The 24,377-nt window shown below is 42.4% G+C and overlaps 1 protein-coding gene across 4 annotated transcripts in view; it reads right to left on the bottom strand.

Moving 5' to 3' along the window:
• Positions 1 to 624: 624 nt before the first annotated feature.
• garnl3 (GTPase activating Rap/RanGAP domain like 3) overlaps positions 625 to 24,377 on the bottom strand; it is a 70,912-nt gene continuing 47,159 nt past the window's right edge. For 2 of the 4 annotated variants that reach the window (XM_069168903.1, XM_069168920.1), the window contains exons 12-31: positions 23,032 to 23,140; positions 22,813 to 22,858; positions 22,481 to 22,587; positions 22,279 to 22,394; positions 21,718 to 21,840; positions 17,295 to 17,369; positions 16,554 to 16,668; positions 16,417 to 16,443; positions 16,219 to 16,323; positions 15,294 to 15,410; positions 13,788 to 13,954; positions 12,457 to 12,615; positions 11,906 to 11,972; positions 11,535 to 11,642; positions 10,025 to 10,143; positions 9,423 to 9,558; positions 7,511 to 7,570; positions 4,952 to 5,170; positions 3,973 to 4,096; positions 625 to 3,875 (exon numbers count right to left, since the gene is read on the bottom strand). In XM_069168903.1, coding sequence (XP_069025004.1) covers positions 3,710 to 3,875; positions 3,973 to 4,096; positions 4,952 to 5,170; positions 7,511 to 7,570; positions 9,423 to 9,558; positions 10,025 to 10,143; positions 11,535 to 11,642; positions 11,906 to 11,972; positions 12,457 to 12,615; positions 13,788 to 13,954; positions 15,294 to 15,410; positions 16,219 to 16,323; positions 16,417 to 16,443; positions 16,554 to 16,668; positions 17,295 to 17,369; positions 21,718 to 21,840; positions 22,279 to 22,394; positions 22,481 to 22,587; positions 22,813 to 22,858; positions 23,032 to 23,140 — 2,265 coding nt within the window. In that variant the 3' untranslated portion in view covers positions 625 to 3,709. Of the gene's footprint in view, positions 3,876 to 3,972; positions 4,097 to 4,951; positions 5,171 to 7,152; positions 7,571 to 9,422; positions 9,559 to 10,024; positions 10,144 to 11,534; positions 11,643 to 11,905; positions 11,973 to 12,456; positions 12,616 to 13,787; positions 13,955 to 15,293; positions 15,411 to 16,218; positions 16,324 to 16,416; positions 16,444 to 16,553; positions 16,669 to 17,294; positions 17,370 to 21,717; positions 21,841 to 22,278; positions 22,395 to 22,480; positions 22,588 to 22,812; positions 22,859 to 23,031; positions 23,141 to 24,377 lie in introns of those variants that run through there. The other 2 variants (XM_069168913.1, XM_069168928.1) reach the window with 2 other exon arrangements.

Below are 24,377 nucleotides of genomic sequence, written 5' to 3'. Positions count from 1 at the left end.
TATAATTACAGTAAATACCAGGCGATTACAGCAGCAGACGTACTTTTATTTGATAGAAATTAGGAAGTGAAAACTGTTTTTTTTTTTTTTTACTCCCGTTTGTGTTTTTTTTTCCCACATTTTTATTTCTAGAGAATTGTTCTTGTTACACCATCAAATGCTATCGTGGCTAAATACTACCAGCTGCTGTAGATTTGTTAATTTATTTAACGGCTCAAAGCCCGATGCGGAATGTAAAACCACCATCAAAATGTTTTGTTCAATTATGTTTAACAAAAAAAAAAAAATATTACACTATCTCGGCTATAATTTGTTTTTAACAGCTGTATGCTAAGTACTAATGTTAAACATTACACCTGACGTTAACATGTTAGCCTGAAAAAAGTAAACTTTTTCTTACATCATTTTTTTAGTGAGAAACATTTGTGATTTGAAGTCCAATTTTTTTTTTTTTAAAGGGTTTTATTTTAACTTCATTTTAAGTTAATGGGAAGCCAGTGGAAGTTTTTTTTGTTTGCTACACTGATTAGTCCAAAATCAATTAGCAACTCTGTTGGTGGCCCTTCAAACATTTCCCTTTGTAAGATTTGCGTGGTAAAACAACAGCATAACAAGCTACACAGCTCAAATTTCATAAATATTTATTACATATCAATGAACAGAATCAACTACTTTCACAGCAGTGGTCTACAGCACTTGTTTAAAATAACTGCTCAAATAATATTAATAATAATAACAATATAGTTCAGTTTCATTTGAGGCCACATTTGATACACAAACATTTACAAGTAGTACTTGGCATTAAAAACGATGGCGATACAATATTTTAAGACACTTGGTGTTTTTTTTGTTAATTTTCTTTCATTTTGATATCACAGAGAGGTTTAGCAACAGTCCAAACAGTAAATATAGATCCAAATACAAAAAAAAACAAAAACGAAACAAACAACAAAAAAAACCAGTGAAAATGCCAAGGGGAGGTAGAAACAAAGAGTACTCGACAGAAACACAGGAGAAGGAAGGAAAAGGACGTACGAGGGAGAAGCTGCGTTCCCCCGGTCACCCACGCTCATTTTAGAGTAATAAACACCAGAGTACCTTTGTAAAACTCCCCACTTCATTTTTCTTTTTCCCTTTTTCCGAGTTGTGTTATAGTGTTGGAAGGTTTCGCTATAAGGCAGGCAGGAGAGTAGAGGGAAGGCGTGGGAGGAAAAAGGGAGGAAGAGGAGGCTCATGCAAGATCTGAAGGCTGCTGTGTTGTAAAAAAAACAAAAAAAAACCCCACACACCGTACAGAGGTGCTTTCATCCCCACATGAACACAGTCAGAACCCACCACTCCCAGTCTGTCGCCTCACCGAGCTTTCCACTAAGCTTTCCCCCCTTTGGTTTTACCGACTGACGCTCTCGGCGTTTCCCCCGTTTCATGCGAGATTCAGCGTTCGCGCTGACGAGACGGGGACTGATTTAAATTAGTGATTTGAACTCGACGACATTCGTCGAACGCCAAACTTTTCGAGTTCTGCGCCTCTGAGCTGCTGCTGTCGCTCGCTCGTCACCGGGACGCGGCACGCTGTGAGCTTTTGATCCTGCCGGTGAGTCAATTGCAGGTGATCGCTTCCACCCGGCCTCGTGTGCTGCAGCGCTGATGAGCCACGCGGGGCCCCGGTGGGAGAGAGCCACAGAAAAAAAAACCTAAAACAAAAACAACAACCTGGACTGACGCCGTGTTTTTGTCGTTTTTAAGCGCGTGTTTTTGTAATTGTTTGGGGCGCTCCACTGATTTTACACAGAAAGTTCACTTTACGCGTCATACGGACAAAAATGCTTTCTAAGTGTAAAATCATATTTCATCATATGGGATGATGGTTAATGACTTAACAGAGCCGTGCAATTAGAGGATTACAATATTGTGCATTCCCAATATATCGCCACGTGTATTTAAGTTTGGTTTGAATCATACTGAATATCAGCCTTTAGCCGATGGGAATTATTCTTATTTGGTATTTTTTTTTGGGCCCTTATCGAAGTGCCAATTTGGATACTGTAGTTTTGTAGTTGTAGTTAACTCTGATATGACGTGAAAGCAGCATTACATTTTTTTTTAAGTAGAAGTGTGAGGTTTGAAAGAAGTGGACATTTAAGAGGCAGCGAGGGTTTTATGAAAGACCTCCGCATTATGGAAAATTCGGGATATGACAGTTATTTTTGAAGCTGGGCTCATATTCTGAGACAAAAAAATAAATAAATTGAAAAACAGTTTAAAAAAAAAAAATCTGTCTGCCGAGTCTTCCAACTTTGTGGATTGAGCTCAAATTTGCACAATAAAATAAAAGTTAAGAGGCGAGCTGAAACGAGCAGATTTAAAAGTTCCTCCACCCATTTTGCACGAAGGACAACCAGTAAAAAGTTGATCTAATATTGGAAATAACTACTGTCAGTATCTGACCTCAATCCTTTCAGCTAAGGAACGTGCCGGGTAACTGATTAATTAAAGTGTGTTGTTTTTCATCAGACTCGAGGACATCAGGGTAAAAACCAGCTGGACTTCTGGGTCCTGAAGACCAGAAAAGAGTGCTGAATTCCTAAAAACTAACAATACGTCACTATTAGGCTCGTGAGCACGCTAGCTTCGGCTGCCTAAATCATTTAATTTAATGTCAGTATACTGTATTTTATTTGTCTAAAATTAAAAGGTTTTGTCGACAACTCCCTTTCTGTACCATCAAACACATCAACCTTGTAAAAGAGGCCCCCGACGCTTTTGCTTTAAGCCGTTATATTTGGTATTATGTCGCGGACCTCATTGTTTCCAGAGGAGCTATTTTAGTGGCGAAGAAGAAACACAACACTTGTGCAGGAAAAGTCAGGTCATGCAGATTTAAAGTTGACTGTTTTTTTTTTTTTTTTAAATTAAACAAAATGTTTCGCGTTTGTGGCTTCGAGAGAATTCATCCAGACCGACGGGGGGGAGGGGGAGGGGGATGGGGTGGGGTCGCAGGTCACCACTGTAATCTAATGCGGACTACAATCATGGCTGCTACTGTCAGACACCACAATATACGGCGGCCGTTCGATGTGGCGTTCAATGGGAAATGCTGAAAAATGGCACTTGTGGGAGACTTTGCCTGCAGCCCCGTCTACCTGTTTTGCTGCGCACGAGGAGAAGAATGAGGACTAAAATGTGCAGGGAGCATAAAACATCATACTTTCAGTAAATATGGGAATAAAACTGTTTTTTTTTTTTTTTAATAATATATCTATAAATATGCATCACAGGCCGGACGGGCACATACGCATGTGTGCATCTTCATGTACAAACAGATGTACACATACATATGCATATCATACAACATTTGAAAGTGGAGTGGAATTAATCACATAATATACAACACATATTAACGCTCCAGCAACTTCAGAGGGGACGGTGGACGCGGGGGGGGGGCGGGGGGAACAAACGCGCACGGGGACACGTCTCCTAAACCCCCGCTGCACCCATCACGTCCGATGAACGGGGGGAGACCACGAAAGATTCCCGGATATAAACAAACAAAAAACGAGACGAGATAAAAAGGAATTTCGACAAACAAATTAAAAAGCAAACCAACCAACCAACCAAACCCCCCCCCCCCCCGCCCCTCCCCCCCCCAAACAATAACGGTGACAGTACAGGAGTGGGGCGGGCGGAGAAGTGCGCGACGGGATTGTCTTCACTTTAGGTCCAGGACGTCTTCTTCGAAGGACGTGGCGAGCGCGAAGGCGCTGGCGAGCGGCGGGCTCTCCGCCAGCAGCACCGCCTTCTCCGGTTCGGCCTCCGAGCTGGACGAGCAGTGCAGCTGGACGTCCAGGTCGGCCTCGATGGACTCTGATGACAACCTGTTGAGCACAAAACGATGCGTCACGACCTCCGACGTCGCCGAACCGTTAAAAAAAACAACAAAAAACGCCGCTGCTGCTGTCGCGTTACCGTCACCTGTCACTGTTGGTGGACGTCAGCGCTCGAGGTTTGGGCTGCTCCTCCTCCGCGGCCTTCTTGCTCATCTTTCTCTGCTTGACCGACCCGCTGTCCGGCTTCCCACTCGGCTCCTCGGTCAAACCTTCGTGCGCACGAGGGTGATATTAGTTCAAACATTTGGGAATTTCGCTTGTTCTGCCTTTTCTAACGAGCGTCAGGCGAGAACATCGAGAACATCGACACCAACGCGTTTGCAGCCGCCCCGATTAAAATGGAGCGACAGTCTGCCAGCAGGTTCGCTCAGCATGAATATCGGAAACGGTTAACCTCGCCCCGTCCTGAGTTCACAAAATTTGACTACCAACACCTGTTAAAACTCTATAATCTATAATAATGTTGTAGCTTGTTTAATCTGTAAAACAGGGTTTTGGCGGGAGTTTTTGAGCGGGAACTTTTCTTGGACAGAAGTAGTACCTTCCTCAAGTTGTCTCCTGCTTTCCAGCCAAACAATACGAGCGTGTATGACTCCGATCAGACGGCCGGGAAGTGGGAACGTTTTCCCTTCGGGAACCTCCGGCTCCGAGAGCGTTCACAAACAGGCAACGTGGCGACTCCTAGAAAACGTGCTGTATTTCTTCCTTTCAAGCACAAACGCTGCCACGTCAAGTGACGTCAGATTTCTTCTCTGAACTCTCGGAAAACGTCCTCGTGGGATATTCCCGAGTTCGACGGGCATTCGGATGTAAATTTCCTACTTGGAGGTCGAAACGTTTTCACTTTCCAGTTGGTTCCCGAACGCACCACGATGTCTTTAATTAGAGAGCTTCGGAAATGCTGGCAGCCAGATTTTTTGCACCTTCAGACGGAGGCAAGGCCGGCTGTTTCTCAACCTGCCCCGCAACCCGATATGTGGCGTACAGATATATAACAGAGGTATAAATGAGTGGCCAAATGTCAAACTATTACTTTAACACGGAGTAAATGAGTTATTCTTTACCGAGGAGCTCCTTCCGCGTGCGGCTGGCGATCTCCTTGATCTCCATGCGGGACAAGGACAGCGAGTGCGTGGCGGAGATGAGGGGAGTCGGGGGCACCATGGCGGGCGACGGCGTCGTCAGCACCTTGTTGACCAGAGGGGACTTCAGGGGTCTTTCGATGCTGCGGCCCACCAGGTTGCACAGGGGGATCTTGAAGATGTGCTTGCATGCTGCTTCACCTGGGACGGAGAGCGGGATGGAAAAACAACGGGAAGCACGTGAGGAGTCAGGAAAGTAAAGAGGAAAGGAGGAAGGTGACGAGAGAGGACGTGAAACGAGAGAGAGAGAAAAAAAAAAAGAGCCCAGATGGCAACAGGATGTCAGAAAAAAAGACACATAATGTAAAGAAAAAGACGAACGTGTGATGAAAAATGTATGAAACTCCGGCCTGAAGCACCGCTGTTGTTTTCTTTGCGAGTTTCAGCTCATTAGCTACAAAAATGCATATTTTTTTTTTAAGACTTTCCACTCAGCCACTGAACATTTTGTCCACAATGTATTTTGCTTTTTGTCAATATTATTTTGCTGCTGCGTGGCAACGCAGTTGAGTACAAACCATATTCTTCAGCTACATGAGCCGAGTGTCGATGTGAAGCTGGTTAGCTTCGCTTTACATAAAGACAGGAAGTAGGGAAATGGCTAATAAACCAATGATGAATTGGCTTTTGATCATTTATTTCTGTACAAAAACCTGAGCAGAAAAATCAACCCCGTGTGACTTTATTAGAGGTTTTCTAGCCCCAGTTTGTTCCTTTCATGTATTAACATTAGCTACGTTTCTTCAGCTGTTCTGGTGGTATTTTCAGAATAAAATGGTTTTAAAAGTATTTAAAGCCTGGCTTTTATTAATTAATTAATAACTTATATCAATTCTCTAAACTGTGAAAGTAGAATTTCATACAAACGGATGCTTGGAATCAAAGAAACTGATCTAAAATGGGAAATAGTCAGCAGTAATGTGGAGTATTTATAAATAGTATTCTATGAACTAAAATACGCAAATTGACCGTTTTTGTGACATTTTATAGACCTCCACACACAAAAGACAGGATAAAACTGTAGATATTCAAATTAGGCCACTCTAAAGTGATTAATAGTCCCATTTATTGAAATAGCATGCGATACTAAATTCAATTCTCCTTACAACAAAGATGTAATGTAATATAACTGTTCAGTAGCCATTTACAGCAGAGATTCTGCAGCTTAAAGTCTGTTTGGGACACATGAAATGGATGTTTGGAGTTTCTCAATCTGCCCACAAAGCTGCAGCGTGCCAACCTGAAGTTCCTAATCGTGCCATCGGGGAGCAGCAGCGGAGTTCAGCAGCCACTCGCTGCTCCGCCGAGGCGGGCCGGTGATAACCAGGGTGAGAATGAATCAAAGTGGAGGCTGTGCTGCACAAAGAGGACCGCCTCATCGGAAATGTCAGCAGGTGAGAGGGGAGTGAAGAGCCGGTGGGGGAGAGGGGGGGTCACTGCACAGAGGGTCACTGCACAGAGGGTCACTGCTGATGTTTGACAGGTACACAGTGTTAGCGGCGTTACAGAGCCGCTCTCATGTACCTGCCCCTGTCACATGGCAAAAACAAAATAATAATAATAAAAAAAAAGACAAAATGCAGGAAAGCATGCAGTTATCTGGAATATATAATCATGGAGATCGATATATTCCACATGCGTTTCTGGTCCAGGGGAAGTGTCACACTCCATCACACCGGCAATTCAATCACACAGTGTCGGGGATGTTTTCAGCATTAATTAAAGTCCAATTCTTTGTCGGTGTGTGTGTGTGTGTGCGTGCGTGCGCGTGTGTTAGATGGTGGCCGGCAGCCGCATCAGTATCAGCATCTTGTTCACATTACTGATGCGATTACATCAGATGAAAACCTCCCAGAGGAGCAAATGCAGGCGGACGCACAGGCAGGTAGAGGATGGGATTTTTGTCAGCAGCCCTTCAACCTTTCTCCCCTCCTCTCCCTCCACCCACCATCAGACTGTGGCACCGCCGTTTGGACTCCCACTTTGGATCGAAGAGAGGGCTGACAAAAGTCTCCATGGCGACAGTGCAATCTGTAAATCATGCTGCGGCAGAAGTGTCTTCCCTCCTTCCCTTTTTCTCCCCTCTCTCCCCATCCCTCCCCGAGCCTCCCTGTACACAACCCCTCCCTTCCCTCCTGCATACCTTCTCTTCGTCGTCTCCTCCTCTTCCTCCTCCTGTAATTTTTAAACCCTCTTGTGCCTTGATTGACATTATCATCTCTGTCACACTTTTCACTTTTGCACCCTCCCCCCCTTTTTTTTTTTTTTTTTTTTTCTTCCAATGCTTGAATTAGTTGAGACAGAAATGGGGGATGGGGAAGACATAATGTTCACTTAACATTCAACTAGCGTTCAAGTCAACATGCCGCCTCGGAGCAGACGGGGTGATACACTCTGGGAGCACGTGCGTGTTAGTGGGGCAGCATTATGAGTCAGTTTGTCATGAGCCGAGGACGAGTAGCGGGGAGAGTCCTGCAGTACCTTCAGCATCCTTAGACATGTACAGGGAAAGCTTGGTACCATAGGGGATCCGTATAGAATCTGAACCAGGGATGAAGAAGAAGGTTACACAGACTGAACTCACACAGTAACGTACATTCAGGCGTGCACACACACACACACACAGTAGGTTCTCCGTTAGGGTCGAAGGACTCCCACGTGATGCAGAATTAAACGCGTAACCAGCTAAAAAAAAAAACAGGAAAAGAAAACGAGAATCCCTCGGAGAGAAATGATTGCCCAAACCAGCTTAAAAGCATAAATCCTGTGTCCTCGGCTAATTGCGGAGGCAACAGCCCCTGTTAGCCTTAATGGTACCTGTAAATACCGGCTGCCCTCAGGAAAACACTGCCTTAACGGAGCGACAGCGGGTACCCAGCCATTTTAATAATTGTCCTTCACTGCAGCCACACGTGGAGACTGAGTGGTCAAATATACAATGAAAGACGGAGGGGAGAGTGGAGGTGGGAGGGGCTCATATTGATCCTTAATCATCCCTGAAAGCGTCCCCTGCCTCTGAGGACCGTGTGGTGCTGGGAGACGTATGGCTAATTAGCCTGTTGCTCGTCCACTAATCGCTCATTGTAGATTGAATTTCTACCTTTGTTGCAATCATAGTACTCGATTTACTTAAGTATTGGATGAAAATCAATTTACAGATACTTGGAAGTTGCCCAAGACGCATAATTCATCACAGTGGACATTTTGCTGCCTTGATTTTTTGTTTTGTTATCTTGATATTGCATTAAAGTCACATCATCTTAATGCCTGTTTTGAAACCTGGTGTGTTCGAGGATTCTTCAAAATCGGAGAGTTGCCCAACAACAATCCTTTAAAGAAGCAGTGTGGAGGATTTAGTGGCATCTAGTGGTGAGGTTGCAGATTGCAATTAACTGAACCTCTCCCCTCACCAATCCTCCTCGGCTGTGAAACGTTCAGGGCACCTCTCTACACCCAGTGTTTGGTCTGTCCCTTCTGGGCTTCTGTACAAACACGGTGGCTTCCTTTGACGAGGACCTTCTCCCTATGTAGATACGATTGCTGGTTTTGGCCCATTTCTTGTGATATTCTTTACATTAAGTAAAACATATAAGCCTTATTCTTTCGATGGACAGAACATGTTTCATTTTCACAGTGTTTATTACTTCATCTGTCCCATGTTAAGATTTCATGTTGACATCACTCATCAAAGCACTGCTCATCTCCAGTAAACTCTTACATATCAGTGGTTCCTTGAACACACCAGCAGGCTAAGTGATCCAGGCTTGTTATAGCAAATTGAAAAGAGACGATTAAAAAAAGGCAATGAATTCGTCACAGTGATGGATTTTCTTTCTTTGTCTCAGCTTTCGGGAACATTAAAGTCGTTGCAAAAAAGATTTTCATATCTTATTGAAATAAATGGAAGCGAATGACTGTTCAGAAGGCTGGAGATAAATGTGAAATCTTATGCTTTGAAAATGGTCAGTTATAATGAAATAAAAGTGACATTTGTAGGTAATAAACTGAAATATTTAAAACTCTCTGGAGGGTTACATAAATTAAAAAAAAGTAAAGAGAGGAGACTTGTTTCCCGTCCAGCCAACAATGAAGGCATTTTTATATTTGTCATGAGACTAAACTCGGTGTGAAAAGATGAGGTAATAGTCATGGGAGAGATAAATACAATAAAACATCTTCCAATAGAAAACTACACATGATTAAACTGTCGGAAACTAACCGCAAGCCCGGAGGAGAGAGAGCCGTTCTGCTGAGACAACTTTATGTAAATATGTGTCGAGCTCTGGGCTACGAGAGCGTCACAAAGTCAAACAAGGTCTGCAGGCAACGTTGACATCTAAAAACTTGAAATATCGGCGCTGTAATCCAAAGATCCTTCGGTTCCTTCGCTTACCGTCACCGAGCGGCGAGGGGAACACGGGCATCTCGTAGCCGGTGGGCGTCTGCGGGGAACTCTGGGAGCTGGTGTCTCTGGAGCTGCAGTTGGAGGCCGAGCTCACCGGAGCCGACGAAACAAAATAGATGTCCGACTGCGGGAGGAAAAAAAAAAACCAAAAACAGAAGCACACAGAGAGGGGAAGGAGTCAATGCAGAGGTGGTGAACACGTGGAGAAGTCAGGAAGTAATTAGAGGAAAACAGAGAGGATCGAGGCAGCGGCTGAAACATGGAAAGGAGATATAAAGAGACTGATGGCAGGGGCACTGTGTTCTGCCTTAAATCATCCATGTGTATAAATTATAAGTGTATTATTGCTTTGTAGCCATGCAGATTGCCAGCCATATTTCCCACCGGGGTAATAAAGATTGATTGAAATGAGAGAGCTGAGATGGCTACTTCCACAACGCAGTGAAGCCTTCTAACACCCAAAACATTCAGACTGGTGATGCACAAATTTTCTGCACCTGAACGCCTCATTTCCGACAGCAGTTTGAGATCATAAAATATAAAAAAAATAAAAGTATTGGACGTGATATTATGTTGACAATCATGCTGACCCGTGAAGCAGACAGCTGTAGCTCCGGGACCACCGCTGTGTACACGAGGTTGCCGTTGACCACCAGTCTGATCTCAATGGAGTCCGTAGTGAAGGCCAGGATGTACGGAAACGCACAAACTGCGAAGACAACCCGAGGACATGAAAAACAAAACAAACGATCGAAAAGGAGCCGCTGCAACAAGACACGATCAAGCCTGAGTGGAAAAACAAATTATGTAAAAGGTTTGTTAAATTTGTTCCGACTCCCACAAACATGAGGCATTTAATAGTTTCACCCAGAATGGCATTTCAAAATGTCAGCATTAGCGAGAGTGACAAGAATCCAGCTGAGCTTCTCTCCTTAGGGCTGCAGATGCTTCTCTTCTCCTCTGCTTGGTGTAAAATGTGCAACAAGGTGGAAGCAGCCAGTAGCACAGTGCGGTCGAGTAAAAATAATAATAATATATTAAAAAACAAAAAAAACCAACTCAGACAAACCATCTGATAGGAAGAGAAGTGAATAAAAGATATTTTAACTTGCCAGACAAAAAGCAAAGAGGGGGACAGAGGGAAACCACTAAGATGGAATATGAAAGGGACAAAATCTAAACCAGCCTTATTGTTTTTGCGAGAGTTCAGCGCAAGAAGCTGAAAAATTTAATATTATTTTGTTATATAGTACTGTTGTTATGTTAGCTCCACAATCCTTGGAGGGAAGTATTTTAGCACCTAAACGTCCCGCTATACGTTCACCAGGTAGGTGTTTACTTTGTCTGTCTGCTGTTTGACACAGAAAAAAAACTAAAACAACGAGCTAAAAGACGCTAAGACGTAGTACAGGGGTGTTTTTACTTTTTCCTTGTGATCACTTTTTATTGTTTAACTTACCGAAGTAACGACAAACGATAGTGTTAAGATGTTAAAAAAAAAAAAAAAAAGACGGTAAAGAATAGACAGAACAGTAGAAACCCTCCCCAGTAGCACATCACCCATGTAAACTACAGCATGTTTAATATCTTTGGTTTGAGTAAATCACCTTTATCTGTTGGCACTGTTTCAAAGATTTAGTGTTTGCTGGTCCAAATATGATGAAAACCTCAACAATTTGCATGACATGTGCTCAAGACTATATTTAATTTATTGTTAATATAACATTTCTGATTAGAGTATCTTTAACTGTGGATTTCAAATTGCGGTTCTCCAATTGTTATTACTGTGCATTGCTTGATTTATTGTGTGTGTGTGTGTGTGTGTGTGTGTGTGTGTGTGTGTGTGTGGTTCCATTATAGATGCAAAGTGGCTGAAAACTGCAGCATTTTGTCATCAACAGGGTCGGGGTCACATGTGTCATACCAATTCTTTTCATCTCCTTCTGCGCTAATTATGAACCGCACAATCAAAAGACACAAACACACAAGCCAGTTGGACGCTTGTGGTTACACATGGTGTTTCCATGGCGACAGCAAGCTCTGGCCAGGCCAGCAGCATGGCCAGGGTGGGGCACGGGCGCTGTTGCCGTGGTAACCTACCGATAGCATTGGGCATCTGGTTCCAGCTGAAGTGGAAATCGGAGGCGTTGGACTGGATCATCGGAGTGGAGCCGTTAAACGGACAAACTTTCTTATAGGAACAAATGTCTGCGAAAGAGAAACGGGTTCAGATTTTAAATTACAGTTTTGCTGTTGTTTGTTGCTCATTGTATTACTCGTACATATAAAACATGCACACATAAGGTGAAGTAGATGGCTGCATTTTCAAAGTCTTATCTCAGACTCTTAATATTCTGCTGCAGTCTGTGCTGTGATTTTCATTCCAGTGGCAGAAGGGGAAAATACGTTGAGGCTCAGCTTCGACAGTGGAGACAGAGACCTGAATCATATAACATCGACGGGAGACTCACAGTTGTAACACAGCAGCAGACCTGCCTCCCCGTCTTCATACACATCAATGGCTGCTACAAAATTTACCTGTGGGCAAAGACGAGTCAGTTTTAGAGAAACCATTTCGACAAGATCGAAAGGTCAGAGATGAGAGATTAACAAATAATGTCAGGTCACAAGCCCTCGAGGTAATAAAAGAGATACACTGTGTGCCAGTTACAGGTTGTTATGTATTTTGGTTCCTCTCTGAAAGGAGAATGGTTGAAGCAGAATAAGATGGTCTATTGGAACAGCTGTTCGTCCTCCAGCCTACTCATTCACTTCTCCTCCCTCTCCTCGCCCAGCTGGTGGCTCTGAATGACAATGTGTTGATTCACTCAAGCAGCCAGGTAATCAGCAGGTAAATAAAGCGACTAACTGGGACCACTGAAGGTTTCAGTTCTGCTCAGCTTCAATGATCACACACACACACACACACACACACACACACACACACAAAAACAACAACACACATATAGAAATAAAAGGGAAAACCAGCGTAGGTTTGCATGCGTGTGCACATGTGCCTCACCCTGTTGGCGTCTACATGATGTAGCCGGTAGGCATCTCCAGTGCTCTCATTGATCAGGTCAAACTGATGCTTGTAGGCCACGCAAATCATATTGTCGTTTTCCCCCGTCGGACCATCCACCAGCGCCATCACCACCGGCGGGTCACACAGACAGATCTCCTGATGGGTGGGGGGAAGCCACACATTACTGTTATTATTACACTCCTGTTATACTTCTTTTATTATGCACTTCTGTTTGGTAGATGATCACACTCTAAGCCCTGGAACTACAGCTCCCATAATGCTCAAAGACTGATGTAGAAGTAGACGTAGCTTCTAGGTCTGAAAAATAATACCACTCAGGGCCACTAGGGGTTGTCTCCAAAAAGCCTGCGGCTCCATAGACTCCCATTCAACTTCTCTCATGAAATACCGAGTCAATACATTCTTTCCACAAGTTTTTATGGTGCAGTTAGTTAAAGGCACTCCTTCTTATTAGTTTTCTGGCGGTCCATCTGAAAATAATCTGGTATTATTTAGGAATTGGTCTTCAAAAAGCTGTGGTCTTGAGGGAGGGGGGGGGCTTGTCTGTTTGATTGACAGGCCTGTGGGTAATCAGGTTACAGCTATCGGTGAGTGGGAGTTAGTATCGTCGGGTTTCCAATCAGATTGAGTCAGATCGACCGCTCGCTCCCACCCAGCTCGTCCAAATTTGGTCACTGCTGCCTCCGACAGTCAAAATCCAAACTCGAGGCTTCAAACGATCGTTCACAAACCAACAGGTGACGCTACAATGTTTTTAAGCCTGTGTCACCATTAAAAATGTGCTGAATCAGCTATCAGGAGCTCCTTTTCCAATGTAACGCTGGATGTACAGACAACTGTCACTGGATTTACTTCAATACCAAAAAAAAACCCCAAAAAGTATCATGATTCTCAGTTAAGTTCTGGAATCATAAGGAGTGTCTTTTTCTGATTTCTAAGCAGATTTATGTTTGATGTATTGACTATAAACAACCGAGATAATGATATCCCCAGAGAGGGTAAGTCACACTGAATCTGAAAATATTTGTATCATATTTGACTGAGTGTGACTGTGGGAACTTGAGTGGCATTTTTGACACAAATTGGGGCAACTGAAGTTCTTCAAAACCCCTTTCATTGGCTCCACGAGTTCCCTCATACTTCTACAGTATCATATATGAGCAGTTCACTGCTTTGTGATGTGTAAGTGGGCCTATAGAGAAAAAGGTTAAAAATCGATGATCCTGTTTATCTGAAAAAGCACCTTTAAAAGTGAATTAATTAATCGTTCCATTTAATCATTCAATCTTTTCTTAGTTCTTTCGTACCCGGATGTACTGAAACTCCTCCACCGGCGAGTCCGCTCCGCTGGCAATGGCGCTGAAGCCTTCGAAACGCGGATGCTTCCTGGTAATGAGGAGGAGTTTGTTCCTGATGGCTGCTACTATCCTCAGCTCCGAGCCGTGGTGGGTGTTGATGGAGTACAGATGACAACCTGGGACAAGGAGGAGGACAGTGGAGACAGAGAGTACACATTGGACATGTGCCGTAGATGCTGTCCTCTGGCGTAATCTGATCAATGCACTCAGCTCAGACAGCTGGCGTGACACCGGCGGTGGGTCAAACACTGTGTTTGTGCTGCAAATAGGATGTTCAAAAAGGTTGCACTTCAGGCTGATTAGATGTTTTTCTTTCCTATCAAATATTAATAAGACGTGTTAACGAGGTCGTTTTACTAATATGTTCAGTTAATCTCTCTTTCAAAGCTGACGAGACAAAAATGTGTTTGGTTTTGGTGCTCAGAATAATATTTCAAACATCTATTTGATGGATTTACTTCTTTCAACAACACAAATACCATTTTATTTCCAGTTTTTTGACTTGGGTTTCATGAAGGAGTTTTAAAAATGACACTAGAATCCAAAGAATTGGAGCAAGTTGAAAGAGACTTGTTTTATGCTAAATATAAAGCTGGAGTCAGCAGGTGGTTCGCTGAGCTTGGCACAAAGACAGGAAACATGAAAAAACAGCAAGCCTCGCTCTCTGCAAAGGCTTAAAAAGAAAAGTCTCTCAAACTCTCTAATTAACAGATCGTATTGTGTTTGTTAAATCTGCACAGAAACCAAAGTTTATAAGTGAAGAGTTGGATTTTAAGTGCTGCAGTCTTCATGATAACCTCCTGGCTTTGGCCTGATATTTATCGCATTGATATGAGAGCAATTATCGACAAATTATTTCATTTTCTTCTTCAGCTTTAAGCTCACAAACTACGGGGACTTTAACAGTTTTTCGGTTGAGTTTAGCTGTTCATTTACTACGTGACATTTAGAGAAAGCAGTACATTACATCACTCACAACTCCAGGAATGTAAATTAAGTCCAAGATTTCCACTGCGGTCTCTGATGTAAAGAGAACAGGGTTTTCTTCTAAACTTTGTCTTTTTAGTATAAAATTCCTGCTTGTTTTCACAGACAGTGTTTCTTCATTGAGTTACTTTCAAAGAATAGTGACGAAAAGAGGAAATTTTATACAAAAAAACCCCAGAAACTTAAGAGGATATCCATTTGATTTGTCTAACGCAGACAGTGGAGGTTTCATATTAGCTTCAAATAAGCTTTGGGATGTAATTTTGCAATTAATTTTTAATTGCCGGTATTAACAGGAGTAATTATAGCGAGCAAAATCTGTCTCTGTGTTCAGGTGGGCGACTGACAGGCTTTGAACTCCCTATCTCAGCTGAATTAGAGCCCGTGTTTATAGCTTACAGTGTATTTTGCTTGTTTGTTTGCAGACTGTAAAACACCGTGTACTTCCTTGCAGGCCTTGTGCTGTACCTTTCGTTTTCTCCAGTTTATTCTCCCGGCTGTCACACTTGGTTCTGACGAGCTGCCGCTCCTCCAGGCCTCTCTTGATCGTGCTGAGTCTGAACACATAAAGCCGAGCGTCCTTCCCTGGAAACAAAACAACTCTGTTTGTGTGCGCGAAGGTAACTCTTAATTTACTAACTCTCTCTTATTTTTTGTAATTTTTTTTTTAGCATCCTCCCACGACCAGACAATGATGTCGTAGCGCGGGAGGATTTACTCGAAGGCTTCTTAAGGCTTGTGCGCTCTCGGAGGTTTCATCAAAGCCCACACACACACACAGTCGTGACAAATGTTTGCGCCGCCATCCCATAATCACCATCAAAACCAAGTCAACCCTGTTTGTCAATATTAGGGTTAGCTAATCAACTGCAGGGTAATTAATTACATGCTCTTCTGGTCGAAGCAAACATGAGACAAATCCTCCTGCTGCTGGTTTATACACAGACACTCCCTGTTTATACTGGGTGTGCGTGTTTTTTAAAATGCAGGTCTGTACAGTTCATTTTTATCTGTCTGCTTCTCCATCAGTCCGCTTCACTCGCAGACGTTGTGGTCCTGCAGGAAAAACAGACACACACTCTAAAATGTACACACACACACACACACACACACTTCAGGGATTGGTTGGTTGCCCATAGGTCAGCTTCCTTAGATCACACTGAGAGATCAATGTGAGGAGTGGAGCAGTGGAGGTGGAAAGGGTAAGTGTGTACTCGAACGACACAGAGAGAGAAGACGGCAATGAAATAAGGGAGACGGACGGGAATGATGAGAGAGAGACGATGTGCTGTAAATACTGCTCTGAGTCGATGAGAGGACAACGGAGGAAGGCACCACCTCTGATGTGAAGGGAGGAAGGCAGCGAGTCTTCCTCGGGGTGTTTAAGGCCTACCTTTGTCGGCTCGGGTGATGAGCAGGTCCTGAGGCTCGACAACGTGCATCTGCTTCACCACCATGGTTTTGTCGAACACCTGCACCGGAGGCAGCGTCTGTGTCTCTGTGATATAAAACACAGAGTAAAAAAAAAAAAAAAAAAAAAAGAGAGAATCTTCAGAGAAAGAAAAGGGGTTATCGATCGCGTGTCACTCACCGCCGCTGGTCGACGCCGGATCAGGGCCTGAAACGTGGACAACATCATTATCACCACCATGTTAGCTGTTGGCCTTGACATTCTGCACAGTATTGAGCGGATGTGGATGGGCGGCTTTTATATTAGGATGACCTCACCGTCCAGCAGCATGACCCCCGCCGCGTCGGTGGCGACCAGCAGAGACTGCCCGAAGGAGTCGGAGCACACGATCTCATAGGGGAAAGTGCTGCAGAACGACTGGGACTCCCACGGCTGCAGGACACACACACACACACACACATTAGAATTACTACTTAAAAAAGAAAACTGCATGCTGAAACAGGACAGAATGCAGCTATAAAGTTAAGAAAATACAAGCCTAAACAATAAAGGTTATACATTTGTCAATTTAACCATCTTGTATGTATGTATCATATATACTGCAGGTTGGCTAATCAATCACAATAAGTACAATGGTGCCAAATACATTTGAGGTTGTGACACTTATGACACGTATGAGACACTTCTTTGGTAAAATTTCCCCTTGGGGATTAATAAAGCAAGAAAGCAAGAAAGAAAGCAAGCAAGCAAGAAAGCAAGAAAGATCTCTCTCTATCTCTCCATCTATCTAACCTCTGATTATTGATCATCATCTGGAATGTTTATCTAAAAATAAAAAATATTGCTTCTATATTGATTCTTAAACTACAAATATGGCCTTAAAACCCAGTATCAGTTGCCCTCTACTTGATTCCCTGAATTGTTTTGTAAACATTTTAAATATTGGATAATTTTTTCATTTGATTTGTTTAAAGAAATTAACATTTTCAGACTCTGCAACAGATCAAACGACTTGATCGGATGTTAAAATGAAGGTTTTGTGCCGTTCGATGTCTCACCTCTTTCCTGCACAGTCCTGTGGTAACGAGGCTCGTCGGAGCGTCTCCTCTCACGATGGTCTTCAGCTTCAGAGCCTGCAGAAGAAACGGCATCAAACATGACGCACTACGCACACACCTCTGGATTCTAACATGCTTCTGGCTAACAGTGGCAGAAGAAGAAGTATAATCTCTTCAATTTTTCCGGTATGTTGAGCACACAGGAATCTGACCTCCACATTTAACCCATCTGTGAGGGGTGGAACTAACAGACACACACTCGGAGCGGCGGGGGGGTTGGGTGGCTTGTTTGAGGGCACATCAGTTGTGGATGTTGAGAGAGAAGACGACGCTGTTCAATCACTCCCGTCACCCACGTTTTTTAACGCTGGAGGGAATCGGAGCCTTCGTTATAAAACTCACTTCTCAATCTCCAGGCTGCGAAGCATCACAGAATTCAAAAGTACAAATTATGCACTAAAATTGCCCCCATGTGACTAATCTTGTATTTATATTGTTAGATGGTTTACACTGATGCAATGATGTGTAAGCAGCATGCTGTTGCTGCAGCAAATATATATATATTCTGTACACTGTTTCCTTGTTACTTAGTTGTTTACCAATGTAGGTCGGGCTCCTTCAAAGGGTCACATGATATATTGGAGGCGTTGTTAGAGGGTATACAAATAAAAGTGTATTTTTAAGATATTGTCTCTGGTCTATTTTTTTTTAATTTTTTATATTTGATCGTTTAAAGGTTTTCTAAAGTAGAAATTTAGAGGATGAGCAATTGGTTGAGCATTTAAACAATTTCTGGATATTAAAAATCCTGGATCCTGCATGGGATACAATAAGCATGGGCCTGAGCTTCTTGAACTACACAGCTTGTATTCCATTATTAATATTTACTTGGCCTGCCATGTTGTTTCCTTTGTTTTTCATGCATATTGAGGCGCTGAGAACTGTGACAGATGGCTCATCAAGGTGGAAATGATCCATCATAATACATTAAAGGTGAGGTTGTTTCAGAACTCAAATAGAATGCAGTGTGTACAAATGTTCCAGCAGCAGCCGTCTGATCAGCCTGAAGCCTCACACTCAGCCACTGGCATTTACATATCTGCATAAGCAGGCAATCTGGAGGTAATGAATTGCAAACTGGACAGTCTGGAAAACGTGGTGGAGAGGAGAACACTGAACAAACTCTTATCCATATCGGATAATCCTGAACACCGTCTCCATCAGACTCATCCGCTGTCACAAGGACCGATACAGGAGATCATTCCTGCCCACTGAAATCAGACTGTACAATAACTCACCTCTGGCCACATCCATCCGACATCATCATTAACACCGTTGCACTGTTTTTAATTGTTAATTTAGTTTAATACAATTTTTTTCTTATTCTATTTTATCGTATATACTGTGCATGTTTTATAGTTATACCTTTACTATCTCTATTTTCATTCTGTACTTTTTATTGCTTTTGCCTTATCTTCCATGCTGCTGTAACGACAAAATGTCCCCTTGGGGGATCAATAAAGTATATCTATCTATGAAATCAATACCATCCAACAGTACACAAAACACCCAAGAGGACATGAAATCATTGTGTATTACGTGGTTCACACAATGAGCAGAAGCACTGAGTCGGTTTAGTTGAGGACAAACGCCTCGTCTCTACAAAACTGGATAATCAATGACTCGACACATCTGCCTTCCATTGTTTTCATGCTTTACAGCGCAGCGACTCCTCGGCTTTGTGTTTACGAGCAGAGAGCGACGGGGATGAGGTAGAAAACACAAACAGCTACACGAGGAACAAGGGTCAGCAAATGAAGATAACAAACAGAGGAGACAAGAGAGACAGAAGTACTGAGAGGCATAAACAGCTTCTTTTTTTTTTAAGTGTGAATTTAAAACAAAGAGACTTCGATAACCTTTCCTCTAACAGTTGTTCTCACAAAGTGTGGCGGTGAAGACAAAGACCTATTAAGAGTTTATTTACAATGTACACAGGTTGTTTAGCTCAGCGGCTTTATTCTGGGTTCAGAAATCTAGTAATGGAGCTACAAGAAAGACCTGTCGTCATGTTTGTAAAGTGACTAGTAATCAGTCAGGGATGAGGAAAGCATGGATGACCATCAGGATCATTAATAAATTTCCCCAATATTAAAAGCTTTACATGCTCAAACGCTACCTTATTTTGTATTTCGTTTGTGAGGGTGACTTGTGATTATTTGCATTTTTATTTGCAAGACTTTTCTCACAGACACATTAAGTAATGGAAGTCTGAAACTCCATCAGGTATCACAACAGGCTAGAAATCTGCTCAAAAATATCCATTATCTCCCAGAATCTGGAAACAAATTATTTCCTAAATGCCAGAAGTCGTTAAGTTCAACACCACAAATGGTGCTTTGTAAACTTTTGTTTTCTTCTTAAACTTTGGTGCTGTCGAATTATGATTTTCTCTTTTTGTTTTAAGACTTTGGTGCTGTAAAATCAGGATTACATCAGGTGTAATGACGATTACATCAGCCCGATAACGACTACAGCGCCGTGGATCAGAGACCTCGTCTGTCATTATTATTCCATCTTCATCCTCCTGCAAGCAGGTGTGTGCTTCACTTCATTTTTAAAAGACTCTATCAGGGCAGACGGTTATAGATCTTCCTCACACAGGAGAGAGGCTTGTTTTTAAAGATGTCTGTAGCTTCTCAAACATAGGAGCCAAATCACTACATTTATATTATTCACAAAAAGAAAGAAAGAAAGAAAGAAAGAAAGAAAGAAGGGAGGGAAAAAAGAAGGTGAGAAGGAAGGAAGAAAGGAAAGGAAATAAGGAGGAAGGAATTTTTAGGAAATTATCCTGAAATTTTCCAGGAAATTACACAATGAAAACACGGGACATGTAATATAGTCTTACCACAAATTAAACTACAGCTGTGAAATGCACTGGTGCCTGCGGATAAGTGTATTTTTCAGCACGGACAGGAAATCCATGTAACGTGTCTTACTGTGAATTAAGCCCAAGATTACAACTTAAATCAAAGTGTTCTCTGCCAAAGACGTTGATATAAAGCCGTGTCACAGCGTCCATGGATAATAATCATCCATAAAATACATCCTCTGTCATTTGTGATGGAATTATATGACTCCATAGACTGTGATGTAATCTGTACGCTGAACATCAAAATGAAGCTTCTGCATTTTGCACTATGAAGTTTGAAAATGTTTTATGTTTAATTTTGGTTTTGATGCTCAACATTAAGCAATTCATAAACATGATGATTTTCTGTCAGGATACTCTCATCTATTTTTACATGGAACATCCCAACAGATCTTAAATTAACAGTGTTGGATATGCCGTTTTTAGTCAAACCTACATTCTACTTTCTTTTATTCCTTATATATTTTTCCTTACACTGCTGTACAGACAAAAAAAATGGACTTTATGAAACAGTATATACATAATGAAACAGTTTTTTATGTCAATGACACAATAAAAATGGGCTGAAACTGTAACATCAGATTCGGAAATGTTTACACAAACAAAATCAACTGTGTTACAAAAGAATCGTTCTTTAAACTGTTAAAGAGAAGTACACCCATTTCCATTCTTTAACTATTTTTATGTTGAAGTATTGAACCCTGCTGATCTACCAGAACAGACTTGAATCATATGTACATATGTTTGCATTGATACCTTTGTCACATGTCAATCCGGGTAATGATTAAGATTCTAAATCTAAATATCACAATGTCTGGTAATAAATTAAATCTGGGTTTTGGCCAATCTTTTTCAAGATGAGCCAACTTGTTTCAAGTAGAAGCCGAAACCTAATCCACCAGAATTATTTCTCTTGTTTCTTTGCCTTCATTTTTTAGTGTGCTAAAATTAAGAATTCAAAGTTCCTAAATTAAGAATTTGTTACCAATATTTAGTTTCACTTGTTTCCTTGCTGCAGCAAGTCTGATCTCAAGTAAACTGAAGTAAAAACCAGCATTAACTACTTATATGGGGAGGCTGTGGCTCAGTCGATAGAGTGGGTTCCACACTAATCGGAAGGTTGGTGATTCGATCCCCAGCTCCTCCTGTCCACATGCCCAAGTGTCCTTGAGCAAGACACTGAATCCTACATTGCTCCCGATGGTGTACCATCGGTGTGTTGTAAGTCGCTTCGGACAAAAGCGTCAGCGAAATGAAATGTAATATTTCAAAACTCTGATCAGAGTTTATTATTTAGATTGGAACCATTTTATTTGAAGATTTCTTGTCAAGTAAAACTACTTAGCTGCATGGACAGATCATTTCACGAGCATTAAGTCATCATCTTCTCAAATTCAGTGTTCTTTTCTTGTATTTTGGCCAAGTTGTTTTGCGGTGTGCTGTTTGTGTGTGCACATGTAAGTGTTGTGCTTGTTGTTTGTGTGTTATCACCTGTCCTATCCTGACAAACTCGGCCTGCCGCGCCTCCTCCTTCTTGCGTGCCGACTTTGGAGACTCGGGCAGCACGTCGCTGAAGGACCGTCGGTTTAACATGTTCTGGGGAGAAAAGGGAACCTAAATGTGGAACACACAAAATGTGCACACACACACACGCACGCACGCACACAGAGACACACACGGAGAGAAAAAGAAAGCACAAAAGGGGTCTTAGAGATAGACCCTGGCAGGGGGGGGGAAGAACAGCAGCAGTGAAACAGCTAGAACCGAGTTGTGTTAGGAGCAACAGTGAAAGGAGGGGACAAAAAAGAAAAAAAACAAGGGAAAATAAGAACAAAAGTGATGTGAGGAGGGAGAGCCCTGCTGAGAAAGTCAGCATTGCAGTGGTATCCAGTCGGTGTGGTGCAGTATGCGGAGGCTGCAGTGGAATACAGCAGAACACAGCAGCAGGTGCCAGTGACTGAAGTGACAAGGAGGAGTCAAGAAAAGACAAACGTCCATCCAATACAGGACAAGTCTCGACACTCGAGCGGAGGTCAGAAAGTGCTGCGGTACCTTGTGCAGGTCGGGCATGAGGTCTTGGTAGAGCGAGCGGATCAACATGTCGAGAGTCCGCTGGCGCTTCTGGGCGAACGTCGGCGTCTCCAGTGTGGCTTTCTCTCCATTGATTACTGTAGAGAGATGAGGACGGTATCAGCGTATGATGCAGATTTGTTGACATAATCTGATGCATGATTTGTTTTCATGTTTTTCTCACATTTGACTAATAAAAAGTCCCTGAATTCTTGGTGATCAGTAAATACAGGCGGAGACGGGAGAGGGGGTCCAAACAGTGGAACGCTCTCCTCTGAGAAAATCTTCAACCTGTGACAGACAGCAGATAAATAACGGACTTTATTTTACTCCAATAATAAATGAGTGGCAGATCGAGTTAATTCAGCAACTCCTTTTTTTTTTTAATTTTTTTTTTAATTTTTTTTTAAATAAAGCATGTAGTAGCTGTTTTTTGGGGATGGAAAGTAAAAAAAAAAAAAAAAAAAAAATCACAATACAATATAAACCAAACACTATCAACCAAAATCTACTCACCTGTAACTGTCATTCTGGCTATTATACCTAACTAATGCAAAAATATCTGGAAGTGAAAGTAAAGGAAACATGAATTAAACTGGAAACACAGTAGCAGATATATTTCAGCGTGGACATCTTCTGATGCGATATCTGTTGAACAGAGGCTCTGCTGAACGTGGCCCGTGTCGCTGACAGCCACTTAATTTCTCTGACAGTCGTTGTCCATGTGAAGGATACGGGTGAAGTGCGAGCGGATCATAGACGGCTTAAAGGACGACGACGCGTCGTCCCCCTCCTGGAATACTATGGTAACGATGTCGTTTCCAATGTGCCTCTTCCTCTCCACCTGGCAGAGAAGGAAAACCATATAGAAAAACAAAGAGGATGAAAAAACATCTTAACCTCAGTACTCTGTGATCCACGTGTGGCTGGGATTATCTTTTACCAAATCAGCAAGACGAACTACAACTACATCACACAGTACGTTTGATCTGCTCTAACTCCTGCGGGGGAAAGAATCCTGTGGGAAATATTCGGCTGTTTGGCTGCAAAATGCTCCAGTTAGTTGCTGACTTTGCCGGGAGGGCTAGATTTAAGTAGGTTTGTTTAAGCTTTTTCACTAAAACAGCTGCCTGCAATGTCTAAAACACACTGATGAGAGCAGAGAGAGTAAATCCAGACAGTAAAACTTTGGGCCACAAAAAGGAAACTATCCAATGTTGACATAAAAATCTTAATTATAACAAGATAGATGGCCACTGCATTGTAGGCCACATAATGATGTCATTTGATCAATCCAAACACCAAAATATTCAATTTACTGTGATTTTTTTTTTTAATATCAAGTATTGAATTCTCACATTTCAAAACCTTCAATCTCAAGTATTTGGGAAATTTTGCTTAAAACATGATGCAAATGCTGAATTGTCTTTCAGAATACGGTGGCCTCTGGATTTTCTTTGGATGGCCGGACTGATTGACTGGCAAACTGATGCACCTCTAATTTAATGACCACATTTAAACACGGAGAAGAAAAACCTGTTCAATCTTTGGCGACGGAGATTTTTGTTAAGGCCGCAGTTGAGTCACACGGCTACAAAATCCCCTGCACAATCATTATATTAATTTATCTAGAAATTAACTCTGCAACTTCACCAATTCAACTCAACTGACTTTATGCTGCACAAACACCCACGTGTGATGCTGTTTGTGGTATAAATGCAGCTCTTGTCACTCAGGTGGATGGGAGGCACGCAACACACCATCCGCCAAATGCAGCACAGACTGTTCCTTATCATTGCCCGCCTGAATGCCTTTTTATTTTTTGTATCTTGAGAAGAAATCCAATTACGTGTCAGATCTGCTCAGTACCAGCCTTTGAAATCACTAATATTAGTATTACAGAATGACACGTCCTCGTCTTTTCCTTCTCCTCTTAAAGTGACTGCGTCTGCCAAGTTACCTGCAATCGTACTGGCTTCCTGTAAGTGCGCCGTTAGAGTGGGATCTTTCGTCTAAATGACAGAGCTGAAGGAAGACCTGTGTTCAATGCACATTTAAAGTTTCTGAAATTTCTCTGACAA

The sequence above is a fragment of the Embiotoca jacksoni genome, unplaced genomic scaffold, assembly GCF_022577435.1.
Source record: "Embiotoca jacksoni isolate LCO1_2020_lvr unplaced genomic scaffold, fEmbJac1.0.p SCAF_10, whole genome shotgun sequence".
NCBI lineage: Eukaryota > Metazoa > Chordata > Actinopteri > Embiotocidae > Embiotoca > Embiotoca jacksoni.
Note: the sequence above shows the minus strand (reverse complement) of the source record. Positions and strands in the feature narration are given on the sequence as shown.